This window comes from Arachis hypogaea, chromosome 6 (genome assembly GCF_003086295.3).
Source record: "Arachis hypogaea cultivar Tifrunner chromosome 6, arahy.Tifrunner.gnm2.J5K5, whole genome shotgun sequence".
Taxonomy (NCBI): Eukaryota; Viridiplantae; Streptophyta; class Magnoliopsida; order Fabales; family Fabaceae; genus Arachis; species Arachis hypogaea.
Window position 1 is genome coordinate 12,083,566 of NC_092041.1, and position 26,764 is coordinate 12,110,329.

Genomic DNA, 26,764 nt, shown 5'->3' on the forward strand with positions numbered 1-26,764 from the left:
AACCCTAACTGTCTACCACCATGAGCTATGAAGATCATTCTTTGGAAACTAGGAGTCGCAACCTGCGTGGTTATAGTGTTGGCGAAGAGAGTAAGTGCTGCACCTTTTCTTCCGGAAAAGTTGGGCAGCCAAGAAAGAAGGAATTTATATCTCTAAAATGTCATTGTGGGTCCTATGCAATTCTCTTTCAATCTTACACAGAACTTAATCCGAATAGGTTCTTCTTGGGATGCCCTAATTACAATGTAAGTAGTGATTTTTTTTATATTTCTTAAATTTGAAAATTTTATGTAATATTTCTTAAATTTGCAACCTGCGTGATTTTTTTGTATTTTTTTTAACAATCAAAATTTTTTATTTCCAGGCACCCATCTCACATTGCAAGTATTTCAAGTGGCTAGATGTATTAGTTAACGAAAATATGGATGATGACATTACTTCTAACAATGCTATTTTAATGGAAAGGAGATTGAAGGAGGTAGAACATAGATTGAAGGAGTTAGAGATGGAATTGAATTTGAAAAATCAAAATGAAATTGGATCTCAAGGTGGTAGATACTACTTCAGATGTTTTAGACTTATAATTTTGCGTATAATTAGTATCATAATTGCTGTAGTCTTTAGGACATGTCCTAAGTACTTGTCATAATCTTAGCTGTGATATTTTGTGATAATTATATTGCGTTGCAATGCTTTCAAGATGTAACTGAATCGGTGTAATTATGTTTTATGTTAATGAATTTGCAATCACTTTAATCTGAGATGATATTGTATTGAAAAAAATTAGATTATATTACAAATGTGTAATCACATATTTTGATGGATGAAGATTTAAAAATCTCAGTATGCAATGATTGTAAGCTAAATATATGTCTCATCAAATTAAAAAAAGTCTATACAATATGATTTTTATATGTGCTATATGATAATAAAGATGGAGCTATAAATACAGTCCAAAATAATTCCATAATCTATTATAATAAACTTAGCACCAAAGTATGATTGTTTGTGCTGTACAATAGCAAAATAATACGTCTCTAAATTGCCGGTTGTCTAACTTATATACCAGCGAATTCATTTACAACTATTAAGGAACCAAAAGATAATTAATCGAGTTCATAAGATACATATGACTCTTCACTTATAGACCAACAAAATACACGAGTCTTCACTTGGTGCTTTTAATCCATTAATGAATCTCCTCAAGTGTTAGTTGGAGGCCTAAAACTAGGTGTTGGCATGAAGGTAAACAAGCTGCCAGATGCCCCTGAGGTAGCTGGTCCAAGTGGCTCTAAATGGTTTTAAGTGGGTGGTATTGGCGGCCTCACAATGGTTTGCTTCATTCGAAACCTAACAGGAGGTTCAGGAATTTGCTATGTAGCCTGCACAAGATAGAAGAACCATTTCAGCAAAAAAAATGAGCAAGACATAAGTCACCAAATACAATTCTATACTCACAGGTCCATCATTAGGAGGGGCAGATTGAGATAAATCAATCTCTTCACCAAATCTACATTAGGCGAGGCTTTCAGTATTGGCATCTTTTTCTTATTTTTTTTTTTGCCTTTGCCTGAAAATAATGATGCAAATATAACATATAGATTCAGCAATTTGCAATCAACAACATAGAACAAACCTAGCATGTTTCTTTCTTTTGCCTGCATACTTCCTTGAATTAGCCCTCTTCTTGTCCGTATTCACATTTCTAGCAGCCTTCCCATCAGCACCACCCTTCCCATTATCACAATCATCTTTTTCATCAGCAGTCTTCTTATTAGTATGTGTCCTCAACTTCATTCTGTCTTCATCACTATCAGTGTCACTACTCTTATCATATGCATCTAAAGGAGGATTGTATGCCTCATCATCTGAACTTCCATTATCTTCATCAGATGAGGATGAGGATGAAGAATCGTTAACTTGAGTGGCAGCCTGTCCTAAATCCTCATTAACATAGCAAGGATCACCAATTGGGTGTTCAAAGTATAAATTAAATTCTAAACAGTCATTCGCCAATAAACTGTTTCTCAAATTATTTATCTCAGTATCTCCCTTAATCACATTCAGACCAAATTCTAAATTTTGAGCTGTGGGTTCTAACCAGTACATTACAGCATAATCAGCATATCCTAAACTCTTTAGTAGTTCTTCTAGATAAAAAAAGTTCACTAAATCTAAGTCCATTGGAGGAAATTTATGTACCTTTCCATCCAAATATTTCAACACCCCATTACTATCCTTTCCAAGTCTCCCACCATGGTAAAACACGGGTATTGAAAAGTTAGACATCTGCAGCACCAATAAAAGACAAATTCAGCAACAGTAACAATAGGTAATAGATAAATATATTTGAAAATAATGTATATTATTGTATATTTTAATGATTGATATATCAAATTTTAATGTAAATTATATATCAATTTATCAAATTTTAATACATAGATAGACAAATTTTAATGTAGATTATTCACTAAACAAGACAATGTGAATTATATATCAATTTATCTAAAATTTAGCAACAATAATAATAAGTAATAGACTACATTAGTAAATTTGCTATACTAAATTAGTAAATCTGCAGTGTGCAATAAAGGCCATATCTTAATAAATAATTATTAAACTTTGAGGCTTTGAATTAGAACATGGTCACAATATTATAATCAGAACATGGTCACAATATTATATTACAAAAGAAAAACTTGAATTTAGATTTTAGTAAATGTGCTTTTCGAATTTTGATTTATCTTTGTAGTAGTTTTTTTTTATATGTCATCTGTACATACTACTTAGCTTAATTCTTTCTTCTATTGCATAACAATGTTCCTTTTTCTATTGGTATTTTTTGGTGTATCCATTATCGTTACGTTTTGGTAGACCAAAGAAAACTGAATTGATACATGAGAAAATAATCTTAATGACTTGGATTTATAATTGCTTCTGAAATCCCCCCTCCCACTCCCTCCTCTCTCTCTCTCTCTCTCTCTCAAAATATTGATTAACCCTTGTGCCAAAATATATAGAGCATATTTGTTGTTATTGAATCTTAACCCATATTCTAATTCAACCCTTCATGCAAAATTTAAATATAAACAATACTCCAAATCATAGATTTCAAAGCATGTTCAGTGGCAGAGAGTGTGAATAAAACCACCTTCAACTTGATCATACACATGCAATGACAGAGAGAGTGAGTAACAAAGCTTACCTTACAACTATGCAATTCTCCGTCACGGCGCTGTCAATAGCTCTGTCAGGACCAACGTCTTCCTCCAAGTCAAGCGTCTTCAACGAATTTTGAAAGGGAGAGCATTAGGGTTTTTTGTAATTCTGGAGAGTAGAAGAGGAGTTCTGTGTCATCACGTATGAAGTTTGCTTATTTTTATTGGAATTGTTAGGAGCTATGTTGGATAGCCCATTAATCTGTCCATCCACAACACGACACAGCCATTGACACAAATACAGACACAACATGACACAAGACACGCTGACACACGAATTTAAAATTCTTATGAAACACGGGACACAATATATATATAATATAGACAGGGACGGATGTACATACTAGGGGTGTTCAAAACTGATCGGGACCGAACTAAACCGATGGACCGAACCGAAAAAATCGAAAACCAAAATAATCAAAAATCGAAAAAACCGAAAAAGTGATGTTTTGCTCTTTTTCTGCGGTTCGGTTTGGTTTTCGGTTCTTACCACCAAAATCCTAACTGAACCGAACCGAACCGGTTCTTCCCAAAACCCTAAAAATTAAAACTACCCCACCCCCCCAAACGCGTTACCACCTTACCTTACCTTACCAGCTTACCTTACTGCTGTCGTGCTACGCGAGTCCCTCCCCCCATGGAAACCTAACCCCGCCCAAATCCCAGATCGGAGCCACCACATCTCGCCCACTCACCCAGACGGCCAGACCCCCCACGGAGCCAGCTTAAGCCACCCACCTCCTTGATACTCGAAGCCTTCCTCTTCTTCCAAATCTCACCTCCTACACTCCCTGAAACTCGAAGTCGAAGCCAGCCTGAGCCACCCACCCACCGCGAAGACAAAGACGAAGACCCAGTCACCCACTGACCCAAAAGCCACGGGCGACGATCAACACAGGACCCCTACTCACCACCTCCGACCTCGCCACCTTCACCCAGAAAGCCTCCACCCAGCAGCGTTTCTGGGTTCTGTAGGGTCACCTCACCACCTCCGACCTCGCCGCCTCCGCCCATTAAGGGGAGAGTTTTTACATGTTAGATGTTGTGCTCATATTTTACATCTTGTTGTGAATGATGGGTTGAGAGAAATGCACGAGTCAATTTTAAAGATTAGAAATGCGGTTCGGCATGTGCGTGCATCACCTGGTCGTACTGAGATGTTTAAAACTATGATTAAGGAAGCTAGAATTCTGGAAAAAGGCACTGTCCATTTAGATGTTCCTACCAGGTGAAACTCTACCTTTTTAATGCTTGAAAGTGCTTTGAAGTTTCAAAAGGCTTTTAAACGTTTGGGGGAGAGAGATTCTGAGTTTGCTATGATGGCTGGTGGGATTCCTAGGTCTGAGGATTAGGAGAATGCAAGGCATTTTGTCAAGTTTTTAAAAATATTTTATGAGGTTACTAACAAAGTTTCTGGTTCAACGTTTGTGACATCTTCTCAACACTTTAATGAATTTTGTAAAATATTGTCTACACTTAAGTATTGGATGGGAAGTTTAGATACGGTACTTTCAAGCATGGCTGAGAAAATGAAGTCCAAGTATGATAAGTATTGGAAAAATATTAAGAACACAAACATGATGATTTTCATTGCAGTTGTTCTTGATCCTAGGTATAAGCTTCAATTGATTAAGTGGAGTTTTGAAAAGTTGTATGAAAAAGAAGATGATGAATTTTTAACTTCAAAGGTGAAGGAGACGCTTTTCAAGGTGTTTGATAGCTACAGGCTGTTTGGTAGTAACTATCAAAGGTCTACTCGGTAAGATCCTCCTGAAATTAGCACACAAGAGCTTGAGGCACATGAAACTTTTTTTGCTATGGAATTTGAGAAGGAAATGCAATTCAATGAGAGTGTTAACAAGAATGAGGTGGAGTTATATCTTATGGAGGCATTAGAGAAGAGTGACGTGCAATTTGACATTCTAAATTGGTAGAAAGTGAATTCCACTAAATTTCCAATTCTTGGGGGGATTGCAAGAGATGTCTTAGCCATGCCAGTTTCCACAGTTGCTTCAGAATCGGCATTTAGTACTAGAGAAAGGGTGTTGAATAATTATAGGAGTTCTCTAACTCCGATGACAGCTGAAGCGTTAATTTGTACCCAAAATTGGCTTCGAAACTCTCCAAAACTTGTCCTTGAGGAACTCATCGAGGAATTGGAGAAGTTAGAATTAGGTATGGTTAAGTTTCTACTTATAATTTTCTTTATTTTAATCTAGTTTTTATTAATATATATTATTTGTTATGATTGTTTCTTGTTTTATATATTTTGTAGAAGTTGCACCCACTCGTGATCCCAATGAAAAAGATTCTGGTGTTGAGTCTGATTAAAGTACATCTTGTTAAGTTTTATGGTATGAATTGTTCTCCTTATATTATTATTATTATTATAATTATTATTGTTGTTGTTGTTCTTGTTGTTCTTATTATGTAACTGTTTTTTTTTATTTTAGGTTGGTTTGCATTATGAAATTTTAGCTATTTTGTTGGAGAAGACACCATAACTTTGCTATCAGTTTAATGACAATTTATTTTTATTTTCAGTTGTGTTGACTGTTGAGCTATTAAACTTCTTTAATTGTCGTATTTGAATTCTATTGTCGTTATATTTCATTAGATCAAGACTTTGTTAGCTATTGTGTATTTGGCTTGTTGATTTCAATCTTATGACATTGCTTAATAGTATGGTAGAATTTTTTTTATTTGATTGAAAAAACCGAACAAACCGAACCAAATCAAACCGATTTTAATTGGTTTGGTTTGGTTTGGATGACCTTGAAAAAAAATCGAACCAAACCGAACCGCAACTTAATTAAACGATCAGATCGGATGGCTTTTCCTTCAAAAACCGAACCAAGCCTCACCGCGAACACCCCTAGTACATACATAGTTGTGGGGGCAAGCGCCCCCACTATAATTTGAAATTTTTTTGAGTAGTATATGATAATAATATTTATTCGTCCCTACTAAATTATTAAATTTGACCCCACAATAATTTTTTATTCAATTTTTGGTACTTCATAATCAATTTAAAAATTTTATATTAGATGTCATCAGAATGATCAATCCTCAATTGAAATAAAATTTGTGTTTTCTTTTAGAAATTGATTTGAAAGAGTATTATTTATCTTTTTTGTTATTAGTTTTAATTTTTTTCGTAACAACTACATTAATTGAAAGAACTTTCTCAACTATGAATCTCAATAGAGTTGGCTTCTAATTGTATGAAAAATAAATTTTTAAATAAGTTTTTATATACAAGAGTAATACTACACATTCAAGTCTTTTTATGAACTAAGTCTAACCAAGTTAAATAATAAGGCTTAGAATAATGCTAGTTATAACTGATTTTTGTTATTTTAGATTAATTTGGTTGGGCTTATTTAACAAAAAAAACCTTAAATGTGTAGCATTATTCTATATAAAAAGAGATATAGTTCGATTGTATTGTTAAGAAAAAGATTACTTAATTTTTTAAAAATATAAAACAAATAATAAAATTCTAAATTATTTGTTATTATTTAAATTATTATTTAGTATTTTAATTTGTAAATTAGATATTTTAAAGACTAATCATGTTATATGTACATAAAAAATAACCACTTATATAATATTGAACTAAAAAATATACATTAAAAATAAATTAAACAATACATATAATGATTAATGAATATTTTAACAACTGATTTTTATGTATATATAATATTTTTATTATAAAAATTATTATTATATTATATATTTTGCCCCATTATCAAAATTTTTTAGATCCGTCACTGAATATAGATAAATTATGATAATATTTTAATATTTTTTTATTATATAAAGTATTAATTTTTTATTTTAATAATTAATAATATATATTATTTCCAAACTCATTTTAAAAATACATATTAAAGATAAGATTGGATAGTTAACATATGATGGTATTTTAGTGTATCTAAATATAGTTTAGAATTTTTTTTATTTTTTAATAAGATACAGTTGGATACTTGAATACAGGAGACAAATCAGACACACCTGTTATATATAAAATATATCCAATACGTAGACACGATAAATTAGACAAGTGTGCATATTTTATAGATTGTGTCTAATATATATATATATATATATATAGGTGCCTTCTATGGTACCTATTACCTTATTGTACCTATGATGACTACAAAGAAGTTTACCAATTAGTTGTGGACATTTGGTAACTGAAAGCGTATCATTAAAAGTGTTGCTTAAAGAGAAAGTGTTACCCTTAATCGTTAACTTGGCTCTGATACCAATTTTTTAATTTGGATTTTTCTTTTAATTTCTTTTTCGAAATTTCTATTGGTACAGGTGCTTTATAAAAAGTTTTGATCATAACTTTTCAATCTTGTTTTAGTTTATAATATTCTTTTTTGCATGGATTATTGTATATAAAATCTTTTATCTGTTTGTCTTTTTCTTTAATATAATTTCTCAAATACTCAATAACTTCTTTTATTTCTACACTTTCTCCTGTTTCTAAATATCTGTTTAATTTTTCAATTTCATTTTCCATTTTTTCTTTTAACAGCTTTAATTCTTTTAAATCATAATATGGTGTCCCAGGCATTTATAATTTTTTTAAGTTTAGCTCCAACTTGTTTATATTTGTTCTTATTTCTATCCTTTTTATTATAAGGTCATTAATTTCAAATTGAAGTTTATTTAATTCTCTTTTATACTCCTTTATTTTACTTTTTAATTTTTTCGTCTTTTTTCTTTTTTTTTTATTTTCTGGTCTTTCAATCTTTGTATACTTCATTAGTTGTCTTAGAATTTCTGCAAATTCTATCATCGATTCATCACTATTTTCTAGAGATTCTATTAATTTTTCTAACTCTTCAACTTCTCCTTTCAATTTGTCATAGATTATTTTTAGAGTTTTAAATGCTCTTTGATTTATTTCAGAAAACTGTAAATAATTCAACCGATTTTCTCTTTCAAAGAGCTCTTGTTTCTTGTCTTGATAGGTTACATATATTTTCTCTTTATTTATTGTCATAACTTAGTGTTTAGGGTTTCATTTAATTTTTCGACCTTTTTTATTAATTCTTTTATTTCAGAATTTTCTTCTTTAATCTTTAACTTAGATAAACTTAAAGGGCTATTAATTTTGGATTCTCTTATTTAAAAATTCGATGAAACTAACTTTTCTGATGGTTCTTTTAGTAAAAGAACTGGGTTTTCAATAGCTTTATATTTTGGTATTTCTGTTTTTACAATTTTCTGAAATAATTCATCGACATAAATTCTTTCTCTGTTTTTAAATATTATACTATGATGGCTATTTGTTAAAGCATAATTTATTGCATATGTAATTGAAAATGGTTCATCGTCTTGTTCCATTAGATTCTTTCTGTGAAATTTATAAGCCAAACTTATAGATCTTCCAAGATTTTCAGTTGATAAAGGTATAGCATATCCAAGATGGGCATTGAATTTAACATTTACGTTTGCCAAGTTTCCATGAACAATTCCAATTATTTGATCTATTGGGTCATCAGTAATTCTTTTGTCACAGATTGCTAAGCTTATTGGTGAATTAATTCCTTTCATATATGTAGATTTGATTAAGACTTGTATAGTACTAATATGAATCCATCCAATTTTAGATCTTTTTTGTTGATCCTTAATTTTCTCAATCTGTTTACTCAATTCTTCGTCATTTATCAGAGCTATTTCAAGTTCTCCATTAGCAGATTTTATCTTTATAGGGGCTTCAAGTTGAATTTTTCCATAGTATATTATATTTTTTCTATTAAAAACTTCTTTTAAAAGATTTTGTTTATTAAAATTTTCATTTGACTTGAGATTTAATTCTGTTTTTAGAACAGCCTGTTTTTCATTATCTAATAAGGCAGGTAATCTATAATAATCAGATTCTTCCGTTAATTCTAAACTTTCTAAATAATTCATAACTATGAGATTAAGATAAAGACGTACCTTTCTGGAGAAAAACTTCCTTTATTTAGAATATTTTACATAAGATGTTTTTATCTCCAGAGGGGAGATTGTAGATACTAACTCCAGAGGGGAGTTTAGAATTGGTTTTTCCTAAGGGAATTCTTCTTCAAACTATAGAATCGCCTCGGCCGCTTCCTCCTTGCTCTCCTAGCATATGAGTACTCTTAGCCTTCTGCTTTCTATTGTTTGATGCCTTTTACAATTGCCTAAGCAACCTATTTATAATGGTTGGGTCTGATGGACAATTCCCATCCTTACCCTTCTTATGACGTCATTGCTTACGTCATTGTTTATTATCTTGCACCAGCTACATTGTTGGTGCTCTATGACCTAAGCGCTTACGTCATTATGTAATAATGTTGAGAGATGCTTCAGATGTGCTGTCTTCTCCTTTCATCATGTGACCTTCAGATGCGTTGTCTTCTTCCTTTATCATGTGGGTTGATTCCGTTTCATTATTGCTTTCTTCAGATAACTCTGAGACACATAGCTGGCACTTGTGGTCTTCTCTGTCTTTTATCAAATAGCAGAGATTCCTCTTTATCCCTTCGGGGAGTTTTTCTAAGAGTCCAGATAAGTTGTAGAATGCTGATTCAAATTCCACTAAGAGTCTCATCTCTCTTTCTTCAATTTCATTCTTTTTACTAGACACAAGCAAAGTATTTCTGCTTTTATAATTGATTCTTGTGTGAGATTCCCTTGTTATCTTTTGAGTTCTTTCGAAGACCCTTGCTAGTGTGCTGGCTAGTCTTCCTTCATGACTGTAGATTGTTAAATCTTGAACTTGATCAATTGGTTAAAAATTTCCTGGGAAGACGGACATGAAGATCACTTGATGTGCTGGAACCAAGCATTCTTCTTCTTCATTAAAAATAGGTTGACTATTCGTAAATTTTAGGGATATATCCCTTGGATTTACGTTGTCAATCATATTTTAAATCTTTTTACTGCATCGATAAATCCTGCAGGAAACTCACTAATAATTTTCAAATCATTAAAAATTAAGATTGTATCAATTAATCCATACTGGAAAAATTGATAGGTGTCAGATGGGGAAGCCTCTGGAAATATAACCAGCTTTGTTAGCTGTTCTTTGGCAATAGGATAATATCCCAAGATCGCCCTCTTTTCTGCAGTCCAATTCAAGACTATGTTAAGGGTTTCTCTGAGATTTGATCTACAAACCCTTTTCTTTTCCTTGATTTCAGCCCTTGTAGGAATGTTTCTTATTATCCCTGTTCTCTGGGTTTGAATTGGAGCTTTATCTGCTCTTTTTAGGGTTTGCTCTGGATGAAGAGCTTCATATTCTCTAAAAGATTCCTTTGCCTCTTCCAGTGTTAAAAACCCTCCTTTATGAATTATCCTTGATTGCTGTGTAAATGGTGCTGCTTTTTCCCAGGCATCATATACTCCTTTCATGGGGTCATTATAAATTACATAATATTTTTTATCTTGGGTGGATTTTTTGATAATTTCAGCAATTGTTTTATTTTCTGAAATTTTTTCCTCACATGATTTGTCCACCACGCTTAGCTGGCTGAACTCTGATGGTTTTGGTTGTTGTGTTGATTTCATTGCTTCGATGGCCTTCTTGAGGGATTGGATCTGTGTCCTTATTTGCTGACAATGCTTGCATTTTTCGAGTTCTTGTTCGTATTTTTGAATTTCTTGATTTAATGCGTTGTAGACGAACTCCATTCTCTTGTTAATGTATCTGCAATAACATTTTTGTCACCCTTAATATATTCAATTTTTATTGGATATTGTAACAAAAATAATTGCCATCTTACCAATCGTCCATGATTATAATCAACTTTCAAATTATATCGTATGAAACCTGTTAAATAACTTGAATCTGTCCTTAATGTAAATTCTTTGGGTAGTAAATCAATTTTCCATTTCTTAAGAGATTTAATTGCTGCTAGAGTTTCCCTTTCATGAGTAGTATATCTCTGTTCTGTTGGAGTAAAAGTCCCTGAAATATACCTGCAAAGTAATTTCTTTGGGGGATATTTAGAATCTAGTGATTCTTTTTCTTGTTCCAACCTTTTTATAGCTTTCTTAGCTTTTAGACATCCTGACCAGGTTATGTCTGAAGCATCTGTTTCTACTATTAAGTAGTCATTTTCTTCTGGAATATAAAGTTCTGGAAGTTTTTCACATAATTCTTTAATTTTTTGAATTTGTATGCTATCTTTTTCATCCCATTTCCATACTTTTTTAGTACTTATTTTTTGAAATAAGCTTTTAGTGTATTCTGTTATATTCTTTAAAAATCCCTGATCAGAAATATAATTTATACACCCTAAAAATCTTTGTAATTGTTTTCTATCTTCTATTTTATTAGGAAATAAATTTACCTTTTCTAGAACATTTGGTTGAAGTTTTAGCTTTCCTTGAGTAGATAGAATTAATCCAAGGAACTCTATTTCTTGTTTTGCTATTCTTGCTTTCTTTTTACTAAGAACTAATCATTTTTCCTTGCATCTTTCTAAAACTATTAATAATTTTTGAAGGTGATCTTCTTTATCCTGTTTTGTAAAAATTAGTATATCATCAATGTATACTAAAACAAATTCATTTAACTCTTTTAGATTTTCTTCCATAAATCTTTGATAAATACCTGGGGCTTGCTTTAATCCGAATGGTAATACATTCCATTCATAAAGCAACACACTTGTTGATTCCTTTGTTGGGCAAGTAAAAGCAGTTAATTTCTTTGTTTCTTCGTCTAAACGAAGTTGCCAATATCCTGATTTTGCATCAAGAGATGAAAACCAAGTTGCTCCTTTGATTTTTTCTAAAATAGAATCTTTTCTTGGAAGTTTATGAGCATCACCAATAGTTGCTTCATTCATTTTCTTATAGTTTATTACCATTCTTCGTTTTCCCCTTTTAATTTCATTATTGTTTTCAACGTAAAAAGTTGGAGCCGCATGAGGACTTTTACTTAATCTTATAATTCCTTTTTCCAAAAGGTCTTTACATTCTAATGAGAACTCTTCTCTATCTCTCGCGGAATAAGGAATTTTATTTGGAACATTTATCTCTTTTGTGGGATCTTTTAATTTAATGCTTACTAATTCGTTATTTGTATTTTTAATATCTAAAGGATTTTCAGCACAAATTTCATCCAAGAGTTCTTCTATCTTTATTTCAAGATTATTTTTTGGAATATTTATCTGAAAGTATAGATTTAAATAACATGTTTCTAATATAGAAAATATTTTAAACTTTAGGATCTTATCTATAGTAGTAGTTGGTATTTTTATACGTTTTGATTTTTGATTTATTAAAGAATCGTGTATAGCTTTTAAAACTATATATGTTAATTCTTGAATGAATGGATGATATAGCTTTAAAAAGTTATTTCCTATGATAAAATCCATTCCAGAATCTAACATATATATAGATGGAACAATGAATCTATAATTTTGGATAAAAATTTCAACCATCTCTGCTTTTTGGTCAATTTTATGTATTGATTTGTCAGCTATTCTAACTTTTAATGGTTTCTTTAATTTTTTTCAATCAAGTTTTATACTTGAACTAGCAAAGCATTGTGTTGCCCCATAATCTATGAAAGCATTTATAAACTTTTCTGTTATTTTTATAGTAATAAATGTAGCATTATTACTCAGTCTCTGAGTCTGTTTCCGAGACATATTCAAAAATATAGTCTAAGTTATCATCAGATTCTTCTAATGGTTCCATGAAACAAGACTTAGCAATTTTTATTTGTTTAGTAAGATCCTTTTTATCCTTCTTTTTCGGGCATTCATTTGCGTAGTGCCCTTCTTCTTGGCAATACCAACATTTACAATTTTCTTTTTTATTCGGGCAATAGTTATTTCTTTGTCTTTTGTTTTTATTGTTATTTTCTTTTCTAAAATATCTCTTTTTTCTCCAGCTTGGATAGTATTTTCTTCTTCTAAATTGATATTTTCTTTTTCTTTGAAGATTTTTATTAAGACCATATTTTTGAGGTATCTCTTCATTATCCTGACAGCAAATTCTGATTATGTTTGCAAATCTTTTTTGAGTTGCTTCTTGCATACAACGTTCTTTTATTTCCTCTCTTATAGCAGAGGTTGCTCCACCAAAATTATTTTCAATTGTTCCTCTATTTATTTCTCTTATAAATCTTCCCATTATAAATTCATTAGCAGGATATGGAAGTTTTGTTATGTACATACTAAGATAATGATTTTTATCTTCTTCTTTTAATTTGTAATAATGTATTCTATATTCACATATATAGGACTCCACATTACATAAATCATATATCTGAATATTAGCTAAATGGTTTTTTGCTTCTTGATATTCTTTATTATAGACTTCTTGTCTATGATCTATAATATTTTTTCCAAAAAATTCTTTATATAGAATCATCATTATATATAATATCTTATCATAAGCTGTTGTTTTTGTTTCTAATTCTTCTATTATTTGGTTTTCTATTGATGTCATATAATCTCTTATAGTTCCTTTGGTATGAAATCCTATGTAATTCCAAATGTCCCTTCCAGACAATTCACCAAGTTTTGGATTAGTAAAGGCTTCTAATAAGAAAGAATTCAACCAGTTTTCGAAAATTTCTTTTTCGTTCTTTTTGCAGTCTAAATCGAGCATTCTTTCTCCTTCCATTTCCTGGATTTTAGGAACGTATTTTGATGGTATTTTTGCATATTTTGAATCTTTATTTATAAACCCTTTTTTAAAAGCATAATTATCAAAACCTGTTTCCCATTTAAATTGAGATTGATTATCCTTAGATGTTCCAGCTTCATTCTTTACTTGTATTGGAATAGCTGGTTCTTCGTCACTTGAATAATCTAGAATGTGTTCTTCATTTTCTATATTTTCAGAATTTACTGATTCTTCCTCTATTTGAAAACCATGTTCCATAATATTATTTTCTTGAGCCATTTTTAATTGTTTAAAAAGCATTGTAACTTCTTCTAATTTTTCTTCAATATTCATAATTTTAGTGGTGGTTTTACTTTTAAATCTGTTATGTTAATTATGTTTTGAAATTTTTCTTCCTTGGGATTCTCTTTTTCCTTATTTCTTTGAGATTTTATGGATGTTAATATTTCTTCAAGCATATCTACTATAGAATTTAATTGTGGGTTAAAAGTATGATATAGATGTGGGAATCATTTCCATGGTAACATTTTTTAGAAATTCCGTGTGAAAAATAAGTTTTTTCAGGTTTTTGAAGTCCTTCAATAAAACTTATAGTAAAATAAAGATTTTGAGAAAAATCATTTTGTATTGATTTTAAGAATTCGGTGTCATTACAGTTGACATTAGTTAAAATCATTAATTTTTGATCTATTAATTTTGATAACTTAATTATTTCTTCTCTTAAATCTTCTAATTTACTTTTTTCCATTAGATGACGCTTTTCTTTGTGAAAGGTTACACTTTTAAGTTAAAAGTGTAACCTTAGCCACCGCTAGTTACCATAGACATAGCCACTAGAGAGAAAGAACAAAACCGCACTAGAGGAAGTAAAAGGACTTAAAGGAGAATGAATAAGAAATAAGCACAATATATAATAGGAAGATGTTCACGTACAACATTGTACGAAGTTGGAAAATTTTTGTTCCAATTGTCCAGACCATGCAAATTTAATTTAAACAATGTTAAGGGTCACGATTCAATGAGATTGATTTATTGTGGATCGCAGCTAATAAAGCTCAAGCATGGGCATGCAACCGTGTTACCCGTTTGCGTGAAATTGAAGGTAACTCTTGTGTCCTGCTCGGCTAGAATGTAGTTTCGTGGTGCACTATGTGAAAGCCATGTTGAAAGCTTAGCAGAGCCGACATCATGTTGGGCTATTTAAGCAAATTTTTGTCTAATTATCTAATATATGTAAATGGCTTGTTATGAAGTATTTGCGTTCTTGTCGTAATACAATGTGTTTGGTTTTGTAAATTAAAATAAATAATTCATTTTAAATTTTAAAATTAATAATTTATTTTTAAATAATATATTTTCAATTCTTTATAAATATATAATACTATCATTTTTTGATAACATAAATATTAATTAATTTACAAAAAATATATTCTAAGATAAATAAAATGAATATTAATTTATTGAATATAAAAATAATATTTAGTTATTTATAAATTATATAATATTCTCTAAAATCTAAAATTTTAATTAAACTCATAAACTATACATCCTAATTTCTCATTAATAAAAATTTATAAATACAAGTATAAAAACAATATTAAAGATAAATTAATAATATTATTTTGTTAACTAAAACAACGACCATTACTTTCTATTCTACTTCTTCACGAGAACCACATTTGTCAGTCAAGTGAATATTTTACCTCTCTTATGAATCCGATTTCCAATAATGCTTGCACTTATTATTTCACGATCTGTATTCTTTTTTTCCCAAGTTTTTGACGCTTTTGCTGGATAGGTCAGGAGCTTGGGTACACAGTGAGCTTATGAGACATCAGGTCAAAATCTATATCAGGCATGTCGAAGGCTTTCCAGACAAAGATGTCGAAGTTTTTTCTTAGAAGGTCAATGAACTTCTTTTTTAGTTCTTCTTCCAAATTGTATTGGCCCCTATATTTGTTGTTTTCTCGAGCTGATCTCCAATCTGAACTTCTTCCACCTTTCCTCCACATTGGGATCACAATTTTTTCCGAACTCGAACATCTCCAAACTCGATGGTGTTGACTTCTTTTCCTGCCGGGCTGCCTTTTAAATTAAGACTTTCGTTGTAACACTTGCTTGCTAATTTTTTATCTCCCTTTATAGTGGCAATTCCTTCTACAGTGAAAAACTTCAGGCATAGATGGGATGTAGAAACGAGTACTATACAAGTCAGTTCAAGGTTGTCAACCTATTAAGCCATTGTATACCGAAGTAACGTCAACAATGATGTAATCAATGCTTAATATTTTTGACTTTGCATCCTTTCTGAAAATAGTATATAAGGAGATAAACCCAAGAGATCGAATTGGCGTATTCCTCAGCACAAAAAGGTTATTTGGGTATGCCTTTGGATCTTTTTCTTCTAATCTGAACTTATTAAAAGTAGGTTTAAACAATATATCTGCCAAGCTTCCTTGATCCACTAGTGTTCTATGGAAGTTTGCATTGGCAATGATCATTGTTGTAACCACGGGATCGTCATGGCCAGGCGTTACCCCTTAATGATCTTCTTTTAGTGAACGAGATGGTTGGTAAGTCGGGAGATCTGCTATCTTCTCCGACTTGGTACACCTCTTTAAGATGCCTTTTTTCGTGATGATTTTGATATCCCTCCTCCAACAAATCCCTCGGCCATTAATCATGTGTATGTGTTGTTCGGGAGTTTGAGGTGGACGTTCTTGTCGTCCTCCTTGTTACCATGGTACAAAGAGTTTAGGAAAGGAACGAAAAATTATTTAAAAAAGTATTATTTTTATTCATTTTTTCTCATCTGTGATTACAAGGTTCTTACCAATATATAGACTAAGAGTACGCTTGTTATGGAATAATATCCTAATAAATTACATTGATTTTTTTCTAATCCTCTTTGATATTTTTCTGATTTTGTTCTCTAATTATGATATTCTAATACTCCCCCTCAAGGTGAATAGTGGGATCACCAATACTCAACTTGATTAAAACTTTAGCAAGGGCTGGTCTTGAAACTGCTTTAGTAAGAATATCAGCCAACTGATCTTCTGATCTCACAAATGGAAACTCAATAATGTCATTCTTAATTTTTTCTTTGATAAAATGTCGATCCACCTCAACATGTTTTGTTCTATCATGTTGTACGGGATTCTCTGAAATGCTGATTGCGGCTTTATTGTCACATTTCAACTGGTTTGGCAATTATGGTGAAAACTCAATCTCAGTCATCAATTTTCTTATCCATAATACTTCAATTATACCTTTAACAATCCCTCAAAAGTCTGCTTCTGCGCTTGAAAGAGCTACAACTTTCTGCTTCTTACTTTTCCAAGTTACTAGGTTGCCTCCAACAAGTGTAAAGTAACCAGCTGTTGATCTTCTATCATTTGGGTTGCCCACCTAATCTGCGTCAGTGTATGCCTCAACCTTCAAATGGCCATTCCTTTTGAAAATGATTCCACTTTTTGGAGCTCCCTTCAAATATCGAACTATCCTCATGGCAGCTTTCATATGATCTTATTGTGGCTTATGCATAAACTGTCTTACTATTCCCACAGCATAAGTTATCTCAAGCCGAGTATGTGATAAGTAAATTAGTTTTTCAACCCGTCGCTGGTACCTTTCCTTATCTGCTAAGGTGGCACCTTCTACTATCTTCAACTTGTGATTAACTTGCATGGGCATATCTATTGGTTTGCAATCCACCATTCCTGTTTCTGCCAGAAGGTCCAAAATGTACTTTCTTTGGGAGATAAAGAGTCATTTGTTGGATCGTAGAACCTCTATTCCTAAGAAATATTTTAGACTTCCCAAATCCTTCATTTCGAAGTCTGTAAATAGGTTCCTTCTCAAATTTTCAATTTATGCAGCATCACTTCCCGTTATGATCATATCATCCACATAGATTATTAGGCAAGTGATTAAATCTCCCTGTTTTTTCAAAAAAGGGTATGATCAGAGTTACTTTGCTTGTACCCATACCTTTTCATGGCATCTGTAAATCTTCCAAACCAGGCACGTGGAGATTGTTTAAGTCCATAAAGATTTAATTGGCAAACTTCATTTTTTCTAAATCCTGTTGAGAAAAGTTTCCATGTACACTTCTTCTTTCAACTCTCCATGCAAGAAAGCATTCTTGATATCAAATTGATGGAGTGGTCAATCTTCATTTGCTGCTATTGAAAACAAAACCCTGATAGTATTAATCTTTGCAACCCGTGAAAAAGTTTCAGTGTAGTCGATACCATAGGTTTGTGTATAACCTTTGGCCACCAACCTTGCCTTGTACCATTCAATAGTGCCATCTGCCTTGTGTTTAATGGTGAAAATCCATTTGCACCCGACTGACTTTTTTCCTGTCAGTAAGAGACACTTCTCCCAAGTTCCATTTTTCTCTAGAGCTTCCATTTCTGTATTCATGGCTTTTCGTCATTCAGCTTTCTCATTAGCTTCTCAGACAGTTCTTGGAATGTCTTCTGTTAAGAGTCTGGTGAAAAAAGCCTTTGCAACATCAGCTATTCCTTCTCTAGCCACTCTTATCGGGTATCTTGAGTTATGGGGAACATGTTCTGGTGAGTACCCTTTCAGGAGGCATCCCTCTGTTTCTTCTTGGAGGAAGAATAAAGGCATTGGGCTCTGGTTCTTCATATTCCAGTGCTATACCGTTATTGTTAGTGGCCTCATTAAAAATTGGGAGTAAATTATCAGATTGACAATTACTTACCTCTTGTTTGATATTCTCAAAAGGACACTCACTGGTTGTATGTACCGAGTTGTTTTCTACATTGAGTGAAGTATGCCCGGTGGCTCCATCTACTTGCTCTGTTTGAACAGTTTCTGGGCAACAAATATTATTTAGCCAACTTAGTGGTTCATTCTGAATGCCATGTTGGTGGCTGAAGTAAATTTTGGATTCTAAAAAATCACAATCCATGGTCACATGAATACGACGAGTGATTGAATTGTAGCACATATATCCCTTTTGGTGTGTAGCATGCCCAACGAAAACACATTTTTTTTGCACAAGGATCAAGTTTGGTTCTATTGGCTTTAGGAACATGGACAAAGACAGAACATCCAAATACTCGAGGTGGTAAGGTTAGAATAGACAGGATTGCTGTTTGAGTAGCCAAAACTTATAAGGGTGTTTTGTGGTGGAGAACTTGGGTAGATAAGCGATTTAGTAAGTAGGCAGAGGTTGCTATAGCTTTAGGCCAAAAAATTTTTGGAACTTGTGCATCAAAAAGTATAGCTCGGGTCATCTCAGGTAACTTACGAGTTTGCCGCTCAGTCACACCGTTTTGTTGGGGTGTATTTGGGCAGAAAATTTGATGGATAAGACCATTTTTCATAAAAAATCACGCATTGACTAGTTTATAAATTTTTCACCATTATCTGAGCGAAGTACTTGGATTTTCTTGTTGAATTGAGTTTGAATCATTTGGTAGAAAGTAAAAAACTTGTCAGGTACTTCAGATTTGTGTTTTAAAAAATATACCCAAGTCATGCAAGAGAAATCATCCACAAATAATACAAAATGTTAAAAATTATTATGGAAAATAGGAGCTGGACCCCACACATCAGAGTGTATTAGAGAAAAATTGGAATTGACTCTAGTGTTGGTTGGAGGAAAAGAAACTCTGTGATTTTTTGCACAAATACAAGTTTCATATTTGGGGGGTTCAGTACCACTTGTAAAAAGACTAGGAAATAGTAACTTGAGGTACCCAAATGAAGGATGTCTGAGACGACTGTGCCATAACCAAAGTTGCCTAGTAACCGTTCCGTGAGCAAGCATGGTATGGACCCTGGTGTGCTACTTCATCAACGTAGTAAAGGTCTTCTCGCTCAGTACCACGCCTAATGATCTCCTTCGTAAGAATGTCCTGTAAAAGACAAAAGGTAGAGTACATGAGTACCACACAATTTAGTTCCTTTGTTACTTGGTTAACAGATAATAATTTTGATGATAGTGCAGGGACATAGAAGCAATTTTTTTATTTCAATTTTTTTGAAAAAGTAATGGAGCATCCGCCTCTAACATCAATTAATTCTCCACTAGCTGTTTCAATGGGTTTTTGAGGGAATAGTCAAGCTGTTAAAATTATGAAGGTTATGAGTTATAGTATCGGTAGCCCAACATTCGAAAATCCATTCATTTATCTTTTTAATTGGATTCTGATTTTGGGTCTCCCCTTTATACTAAGCAACCAAGAAGTTCAGTAGTCCTTGCCCTTATTACCGCCGCTGCTACCTTGCTAGCATGACTTGTTTCCTCTCTTCTGGCCTCGCCACCGCTACTGGTGACTTCTGGGATGCTCACAGCTCTTGATGACTTGGGATTGTTTTTCCACCAATTTGGGTAACCCACAATCTTAAAGCAGTTTTTTGTGTGTGTTTCTTCTTTTTCTTCTACCAATTGCTTTTTTCATCAGAGTTGCCTATAATGGCTAATTATATCCATTTAGTTTGAAACCTGTGATGATCGCATGCCAAAACTATCGCGTGGCATATTTGTAATTTGTAATGTGAATTCGTCTCTTCATCTTTTTTTTCTTTTTCTTTAATCGTCCAATCTATCTATCAAGTACCTATTTAGTCGATTTTTGTGTTTAATCGGATGAGAAGGTGAAAACTCCTGGGTATAACATATCTCTTTGCTCTTTTGTCCAAGTGTGTTTGTTGGGTTTAGGTATGTTTTTAGTAATTATGGAAGAAAGCTTTTTTGGATAATGATAGAATGAATTGGAATGGGTCATAATGAAATGAAATGAGTATAGTTGAATACTTGTGTTAACTTTTCTATTGTACATTATGAATGTAATATTTAAATGGGTAAAGTTAAAATATTTTAAGATATTTAAAACTTAAATTAAATGAATAAATGAATGAAATATTGAATTATTAAGTATTATGAAACACATTGAAAATTAATTTTCCCTTATCACATTAATAAATCATTAAAATGACTAAATAACATAGAAGTAGTTTATATTAATTTAGTTTTAAAAATGGTATAAATAAAATTTTGAAGAAATGAAGATTTGAATAAAACAAAAATAATTTGAGACCAAGCATATTCTTAAATGATATGGAAGTTATGTTTAAAGTAAAAATGAGATTCAAAATTTGAAACCCTTTTTATTAGAAAAAATCAGTTAGTTTTACATTAAAAATTTGAAATTGAGAAGAATAACTTTGATAAAAAGGTCGGTTAGCAAAATATTTAAAATTAAATATTTTACATGTTAATTTTATCTGCAAAGAAAACGTAATAAAAAACCGAGGATAATTTAGTGGCTGCTAATGTTTTTACATTGATTTTCTTTTGCGTTTGCTAATTTAATAATTTTTTGGTAATATTTTACATATTGAAATATTTTTAACGAATAATATACTTAAGAAGTATAATGTATTTAAGATTTGTGTTTGATAAATTAAAAATTTATATGCTTGTATTTTTAAAAATTATAGGTGTTTTTGAAAGTATTTTAAAATTTTTTTAAAAATTAATTTATACTTATCAAAATAAAAAAATTTAATATAATTTTGTCTATTAAATAATATTTAAATTTAATTCTTATATTAATATTTATTATAATATTTTTAAAATTTAAAAATTATTTCACCAAATATATTTATTATTATTTGTATTTATTAAAAATTATTTTTAGTCACCAAAAAAAAAGTCACCAAAAAAAATTAAAAAATATTTTTAATTTAATTTATTAAATATAAATATTATAACTTTTAAATATAATTAAAATAAAGTTAATCTTTCACCACAAAAAAACGAAATGAAGTTAATCTAGTCGAGTTTGCATAATAAGTAGTAGCATTAACATTTTCAATAATCATGTAAGCAGTAGTAGCATTGGACTTTAAAAAAATTCTAATGGCTCAATATCTTTAAAGTTGTCATTTGCTTTACATCAATCTATCCTTTCTTGACATTTTTCCTCTTTAAATAAGGTAAATTTAGTAATTTCCTATTCAATAAAGAATAAAGTTTTATTGAATAACTTTTCGGACACATGAATTTCAAGTTCCATTTTCTGTCAGAGTACATGTGATAATTTTCTTATATAATATATTAGGTTATCATATATTAAATTATAAATTTAATTATTCTGTTAGTCTTTATAGTTTTATAAAATTTTTAATTAAATTTTTATATTTTTTTTAATTGAATTTCTGTACTAATTTTTTTTTCAATTAAGTTTTTCTTAGTAATAATTGACTTATAAGAACCCAACTAAAAAAAAGAATTGGTATAAGAACCTAAATAAAAGAAAAAAAAGTGTAGAAATTCAATTAAAAAAATTTGGTGCAAAAACTCAATTAAAAGGAAAAAAAGTATAGAAAAATTTTGCAAAACTATAGCGACCAACAGAGTAATTAAACCTAAATTATATCGTGTTTCATCCAATATTTTTTTTAACACTACAAAAGAAATAATAATGCATATTTAATAATTTTTTAAATTTATAATTTAACATTGTAATTTTAATGTATTAATTTTTTTGTTACTGGTATTTTTTAATTTTCTAAATTGTAACTCTTTAAATAAAGGCACAATTAAATAAAATATTTAGTTAGTTATGTAGAAGATATTATTCTATATCTATTAATTGAAGAATTTGAATTTTAAAATTTAAAATTTAAAAAATACTAATAACAAAAAGATATTAATAAATTTTTAAATTAATATGCATGTATTATTATTCTTGTTATAATGTTAAAAAGAATATATATCATCAAATCCAATATAATTTAATATATGCCAACTTAATATATTATGTGTTGTCTTAATTATTTTTTCTTCGTTTTTTAATGCTATTTTGTTCCTCCTCTAACAAAAATAAGAGTTAAGTTCAATTTTAATGATTTTCTTTTATTATTTTACGATTTTTTACAAAATTTAAAAATAAAAAACAATTAATTCAAATAATTTAAATTTATTTTATTTAATATTTATTATAAAATTAAATAAAATTAAAAATAATAATTTTTAACTAATATTTTTTGTTTACGAAATACTTTTGTAAGAATATCTATAAAGGTGGTGGAGAGACCGAAAATGAAAATAATGCAGGCGTTAAAATTGGAATAGGGAGGAATTTGGAATTGGGGTTTTAGTGTGTAACTTTAATTCTGATCAAGATATGTTTAGCTGATATTAGGGTGTTCAAATTCAAATCGATTTAAATTAAACCGTTCATCCAATCTAATTTAAATCGAAAATTGATTAAAACTGCATTAATTCGAATTTGATTGGATTCTATTTTTTACAAATCGCTGGATCGGATCGAATTTCGGATATACTTTTCATAACCGATCAAATCCAATCCAAGCCGCACAATGTATTATAATATTATTATTTTATTATTATATTTATAATTATAGTTATAACATGTGCAATTTATTATACATTTTTATATTATTCAGTATTATTATTATTTAATAAATTCTTTATGTTCAAAATGTTATTTATTTATTTATTTTAACAAATTTATAATTTTATTTCTATCGTTATGTTATCGTTCACTTTTTAAAGATATTATTGAGACTTGTTATGTTATTGTTGATTATTTAAAATTTGATGTTAAGACTTGTTATATGTATTTAATTTTTTTAATTTACAAAACCGCAAATTTAATCCAATTCAAACTACTTGAAATTGGATCGGATCGGATATGATTTTTTTTAAAATCATCTAATTCAAACCGTATCGCAAATAAAATTAGTGTTCGATTCGGATGAGTTTTTAATTTAAAACTGATCCAAACCGCATCGCAAACACCCTAGCTGATATACAACTGTGTGCGTCACATCATATACCCAAATTACCCTCCACTGGGGTTAGGAAGAGTTCCCTCCACGCGTTGCCCAAAATAGTGATGGCGGGAACTTAAATTTATTTCATTAAAATCAGATCCCGCCCATCCCTTCACAGAACCTTCCGCTATATAAACCCCTTTCCCCCCCTCTCTCTCATTCCCTCTCTCGTTCTATTTATCCCACCAATTTTCCCTAGAAACTCAAAACCCTAACCCTACCAAGACAAAGCAAGAAAACCTCCAAACCCCCATTTTCAAGATGCTGGAACTCCGTTTAGTGCAAGGTTCTCTTCTGAAGAAGGTTCTAGAAGCAATCAGGGAGCTCGTGAACGATGCGAACTTCGATTGCTCCGCGACTGGGTTCTCACTCCAGGCCATGGACTCGAGCCACGTTGCTCTCGTGGCCCTCCTACTGCGGTCCGAAGGGTTCGAGCACTACCGGTGCGACCGTAACATCTCGATGGGGATGAATCTCAACAACATGGCCAAGATGCTACGGTGCGCCGGAAATGATGACATCATCACCGTCAAGGGCGATGACGGCAGCGACACCGTCACTTTCATGTTCGAGAGCCCAAGTACTATTCATTTGCCCAAGAAATCTTGATTTCAATTTCTCATTTTAATTTTGTTTGATTATTTCTAGGGTTTTAGAGGATAAGAGGCATGATTTTGATTCTGTAGTTGATATGAGTTCAGTTGTTAATAATTGTACAAAATTTAGTGTTTGGTGTTTGGATTTCTAGGATTGTAAAAATTCATATGCAGGAATTTGGCTTTAGTGTTTAATTTTAATCAAGATAGTGTTCAACTGTGTATTGTTCATGTGTTGGAGTCTGTTTCTTGTAGTGCAGCTGTTATGTTCCATTTTGGTTCAAGATCTGAATTATGAAGTTTTGGATATTGAAAAGATTTGTAATCTGACTATTCTCTTTTTTGTTTATGTCTTGAAGCACAAGATAAAATTTCTGATTTTGAGATGAAGTTGATGGATATCGACAGTGAGCACCTTGGAATTCCTGAGGCAGAGTACCATGCCATTGTTAGAATGCCGTCTGCTGAGTTTGCTAGGATTTGCAAAGATCTTAGCAGTATTGGTGACACTGGTAATTTGCTTTGCTCTGAATTTTCAGGGATTTTATGGTGCTATCTGTTTTCTTTTGGAAGTTAATAGTTTAGCTGATACAATTCATTCATTTTGTGATGAATGTTGTAGTTGTCATTTCTGTTACTAAGGAAGGTGTAAAGTTTTCCACAAAGGGTGATATTGGAACTGCAAACATAGTCTGCAGGCAGAACTCTTCTGTGGACAAGGTAGTGGAGATTTATTTATTTTTTGTAATCATAACTTTACTGTTGTGTACAATTTAGTCCTCTTATAATTTGAAAATACATACTGATTGATGGTTTTACATGGTATTTGGTTGATATTGCAGCCTGAAGAAGCCACTACTGTAGAGATGAATGAGCCTGTATCCTTGACATTTGCATTGCGGTACATGAACTCTTTCACAAAGGCAACTCCATTGTCTAACCAAGTTACCATCAGTCTTTCAAATGAGCTTCCAGTTGTGGTTGAATACAAGATTGCTGAGATGGGTTACGTCCGCTTCTATTTGGCTCCCAAGATAGAAGAGGAAGAAGAGGAGACAAAACCTGAAGTTTAGGTGTTGGATTGACTCTATTGGGTCTTTAATTCGGTTGTAGTATGCCTTGATACATCTTGTTGAAGATATTTTTACCCTTGTTGAAGATATTCTTACAAGCATCTTCAATTTGATCAAGAATAGCCTTCCTCTCGTTACCATTGGCATTCTCTAAGCTAATCACTGGGAAGTTCTCCATCTCTCTCTTTCTCTTTTGTATCACTGTGTGTTTCGTTAATTAATATGTTGAGTATGCAGAATGGGAAAGGAGAGTGCTATTTATAGGAATTATTCTAGGTAGTTAAATTAGTTTTATGGTGATGATATGCCTAAATTTTCATAAACTGCATGCATGCATGCTTTTTAATTAGGCTTGTTGAGACATTTAATGGCTATATCAAATATCATATGCTAAGTTGCGTCGTTGAATTTTCTGATGCTCCCTCAAAGCATCAAGTTGCAATAGTATTAATGCATTATTAATTCCCCTAAGCTAGTTGGAGTTTTATCACGTTTTATTGGAAAGTAGTTGAGCTAGTTAATAGTTATAAAATTCAATTCAACAAGGATCTATTTTTACCGTTCAATTGTAAAATTTTATTAGATATTAGTCCCCCTAAATCCCTTTTCTGTTACTTAGAACAATGATCAACAAATGGATGTGTATGTTTCATGCTGCTGTTGTTTTGATTAGAAGTTTATGAATTGTCACAAGCAAGAAACTTAAAATCAACACGATAAACAATATCCTGGACTACATTGTCTTTCTGGTGATTTTTTTAAGTTTCTAAAAAAGCAGAGCAAAAACAGGCATTGGTGTTTGAAATCTGCTACTCTTTACATTAAAATTGAGGCGCTTTGGTTATTTAATCTATGCAAAAATTCATCAGCTGCCATTAATAGCAAAATCAAAATACTCTACAATCTAAGGAATCAAGGCAACTGTTACATAGTAAAGGTCCAAATTCTTAACAGGTAAAAGCAAAGTTCTACTAAATTTCCAATCATGCTCTAGGATATTTGGTCAACATTATATGGGCGGATCGATGTTTACTATAGTGTACAGTTCTTTACAGCTTAATGAATCACGGATAAATTGATTAAATTCTAAAAGAATGATGTAAGCAAACATTTACAATGGCTAATGTTTATCTTTTGAAAGATTAATATGCTTTCTTCTTTTCCCTCAAACGAATCTTTTAAAAAGGAAACAATTTTATGTTTGAAAATTATATTTGGCATGAATTTTTCTTCCTTTTCCAAATTACAGCTCCTTTAGCTTTTGCTCTTTTTTTTTTTCCTGGGACAATACTTTCTATAACTTTTATAATAAATCCTAATATAAAAGAGTAGATAAAAGGGCTTTTATACAACCTAACATTTTTTCAGTTGACGATTTTTGGCTAATTGTATAACT

General features: G+C 31.2%; 1 protein-coding gene and 1 long non-coding RNA gene across 2 annotated transcripts; both read left to right on the forward strand.

Moving 5' to 3' along the window:
• Positions 1-753, forward strand: LOC140173418 (uncharacterized). Its single transcript, XR_011862167.1, has 2 exons — positions 1-245; positions 365-753. It is a non-coding gene; the product is annotated as an uncharacterized lncRNA (long non-coding RNA).
• A 22,972-nt stretch (positions 754-23,725) lies between these two features.
• LOC112696051 (proliferating cell nuclear antigen) lies at positions 23,726-25,839 on the forward strand. Its single transcript, XM_025748635.2, has 4 exons — positions 23,726-24,279; positions 24,655-24,807; positions 24,918-25,015; positions 25,138-25,839. Exons 1-4 carry the CDS (start codon positions 23,961-23,963, stop codon positions 25,366-25,368), a joined length of 801 nt encoding a protein of 266 aa, XP_025604420.1. The 5' UTR covers positions 23,726-23,960; the 3' UTR covers positions 25,369-25,839.
• The last annotated feature ends 925 nt before the right edge of the window (positions 25,840-26,764 follow it).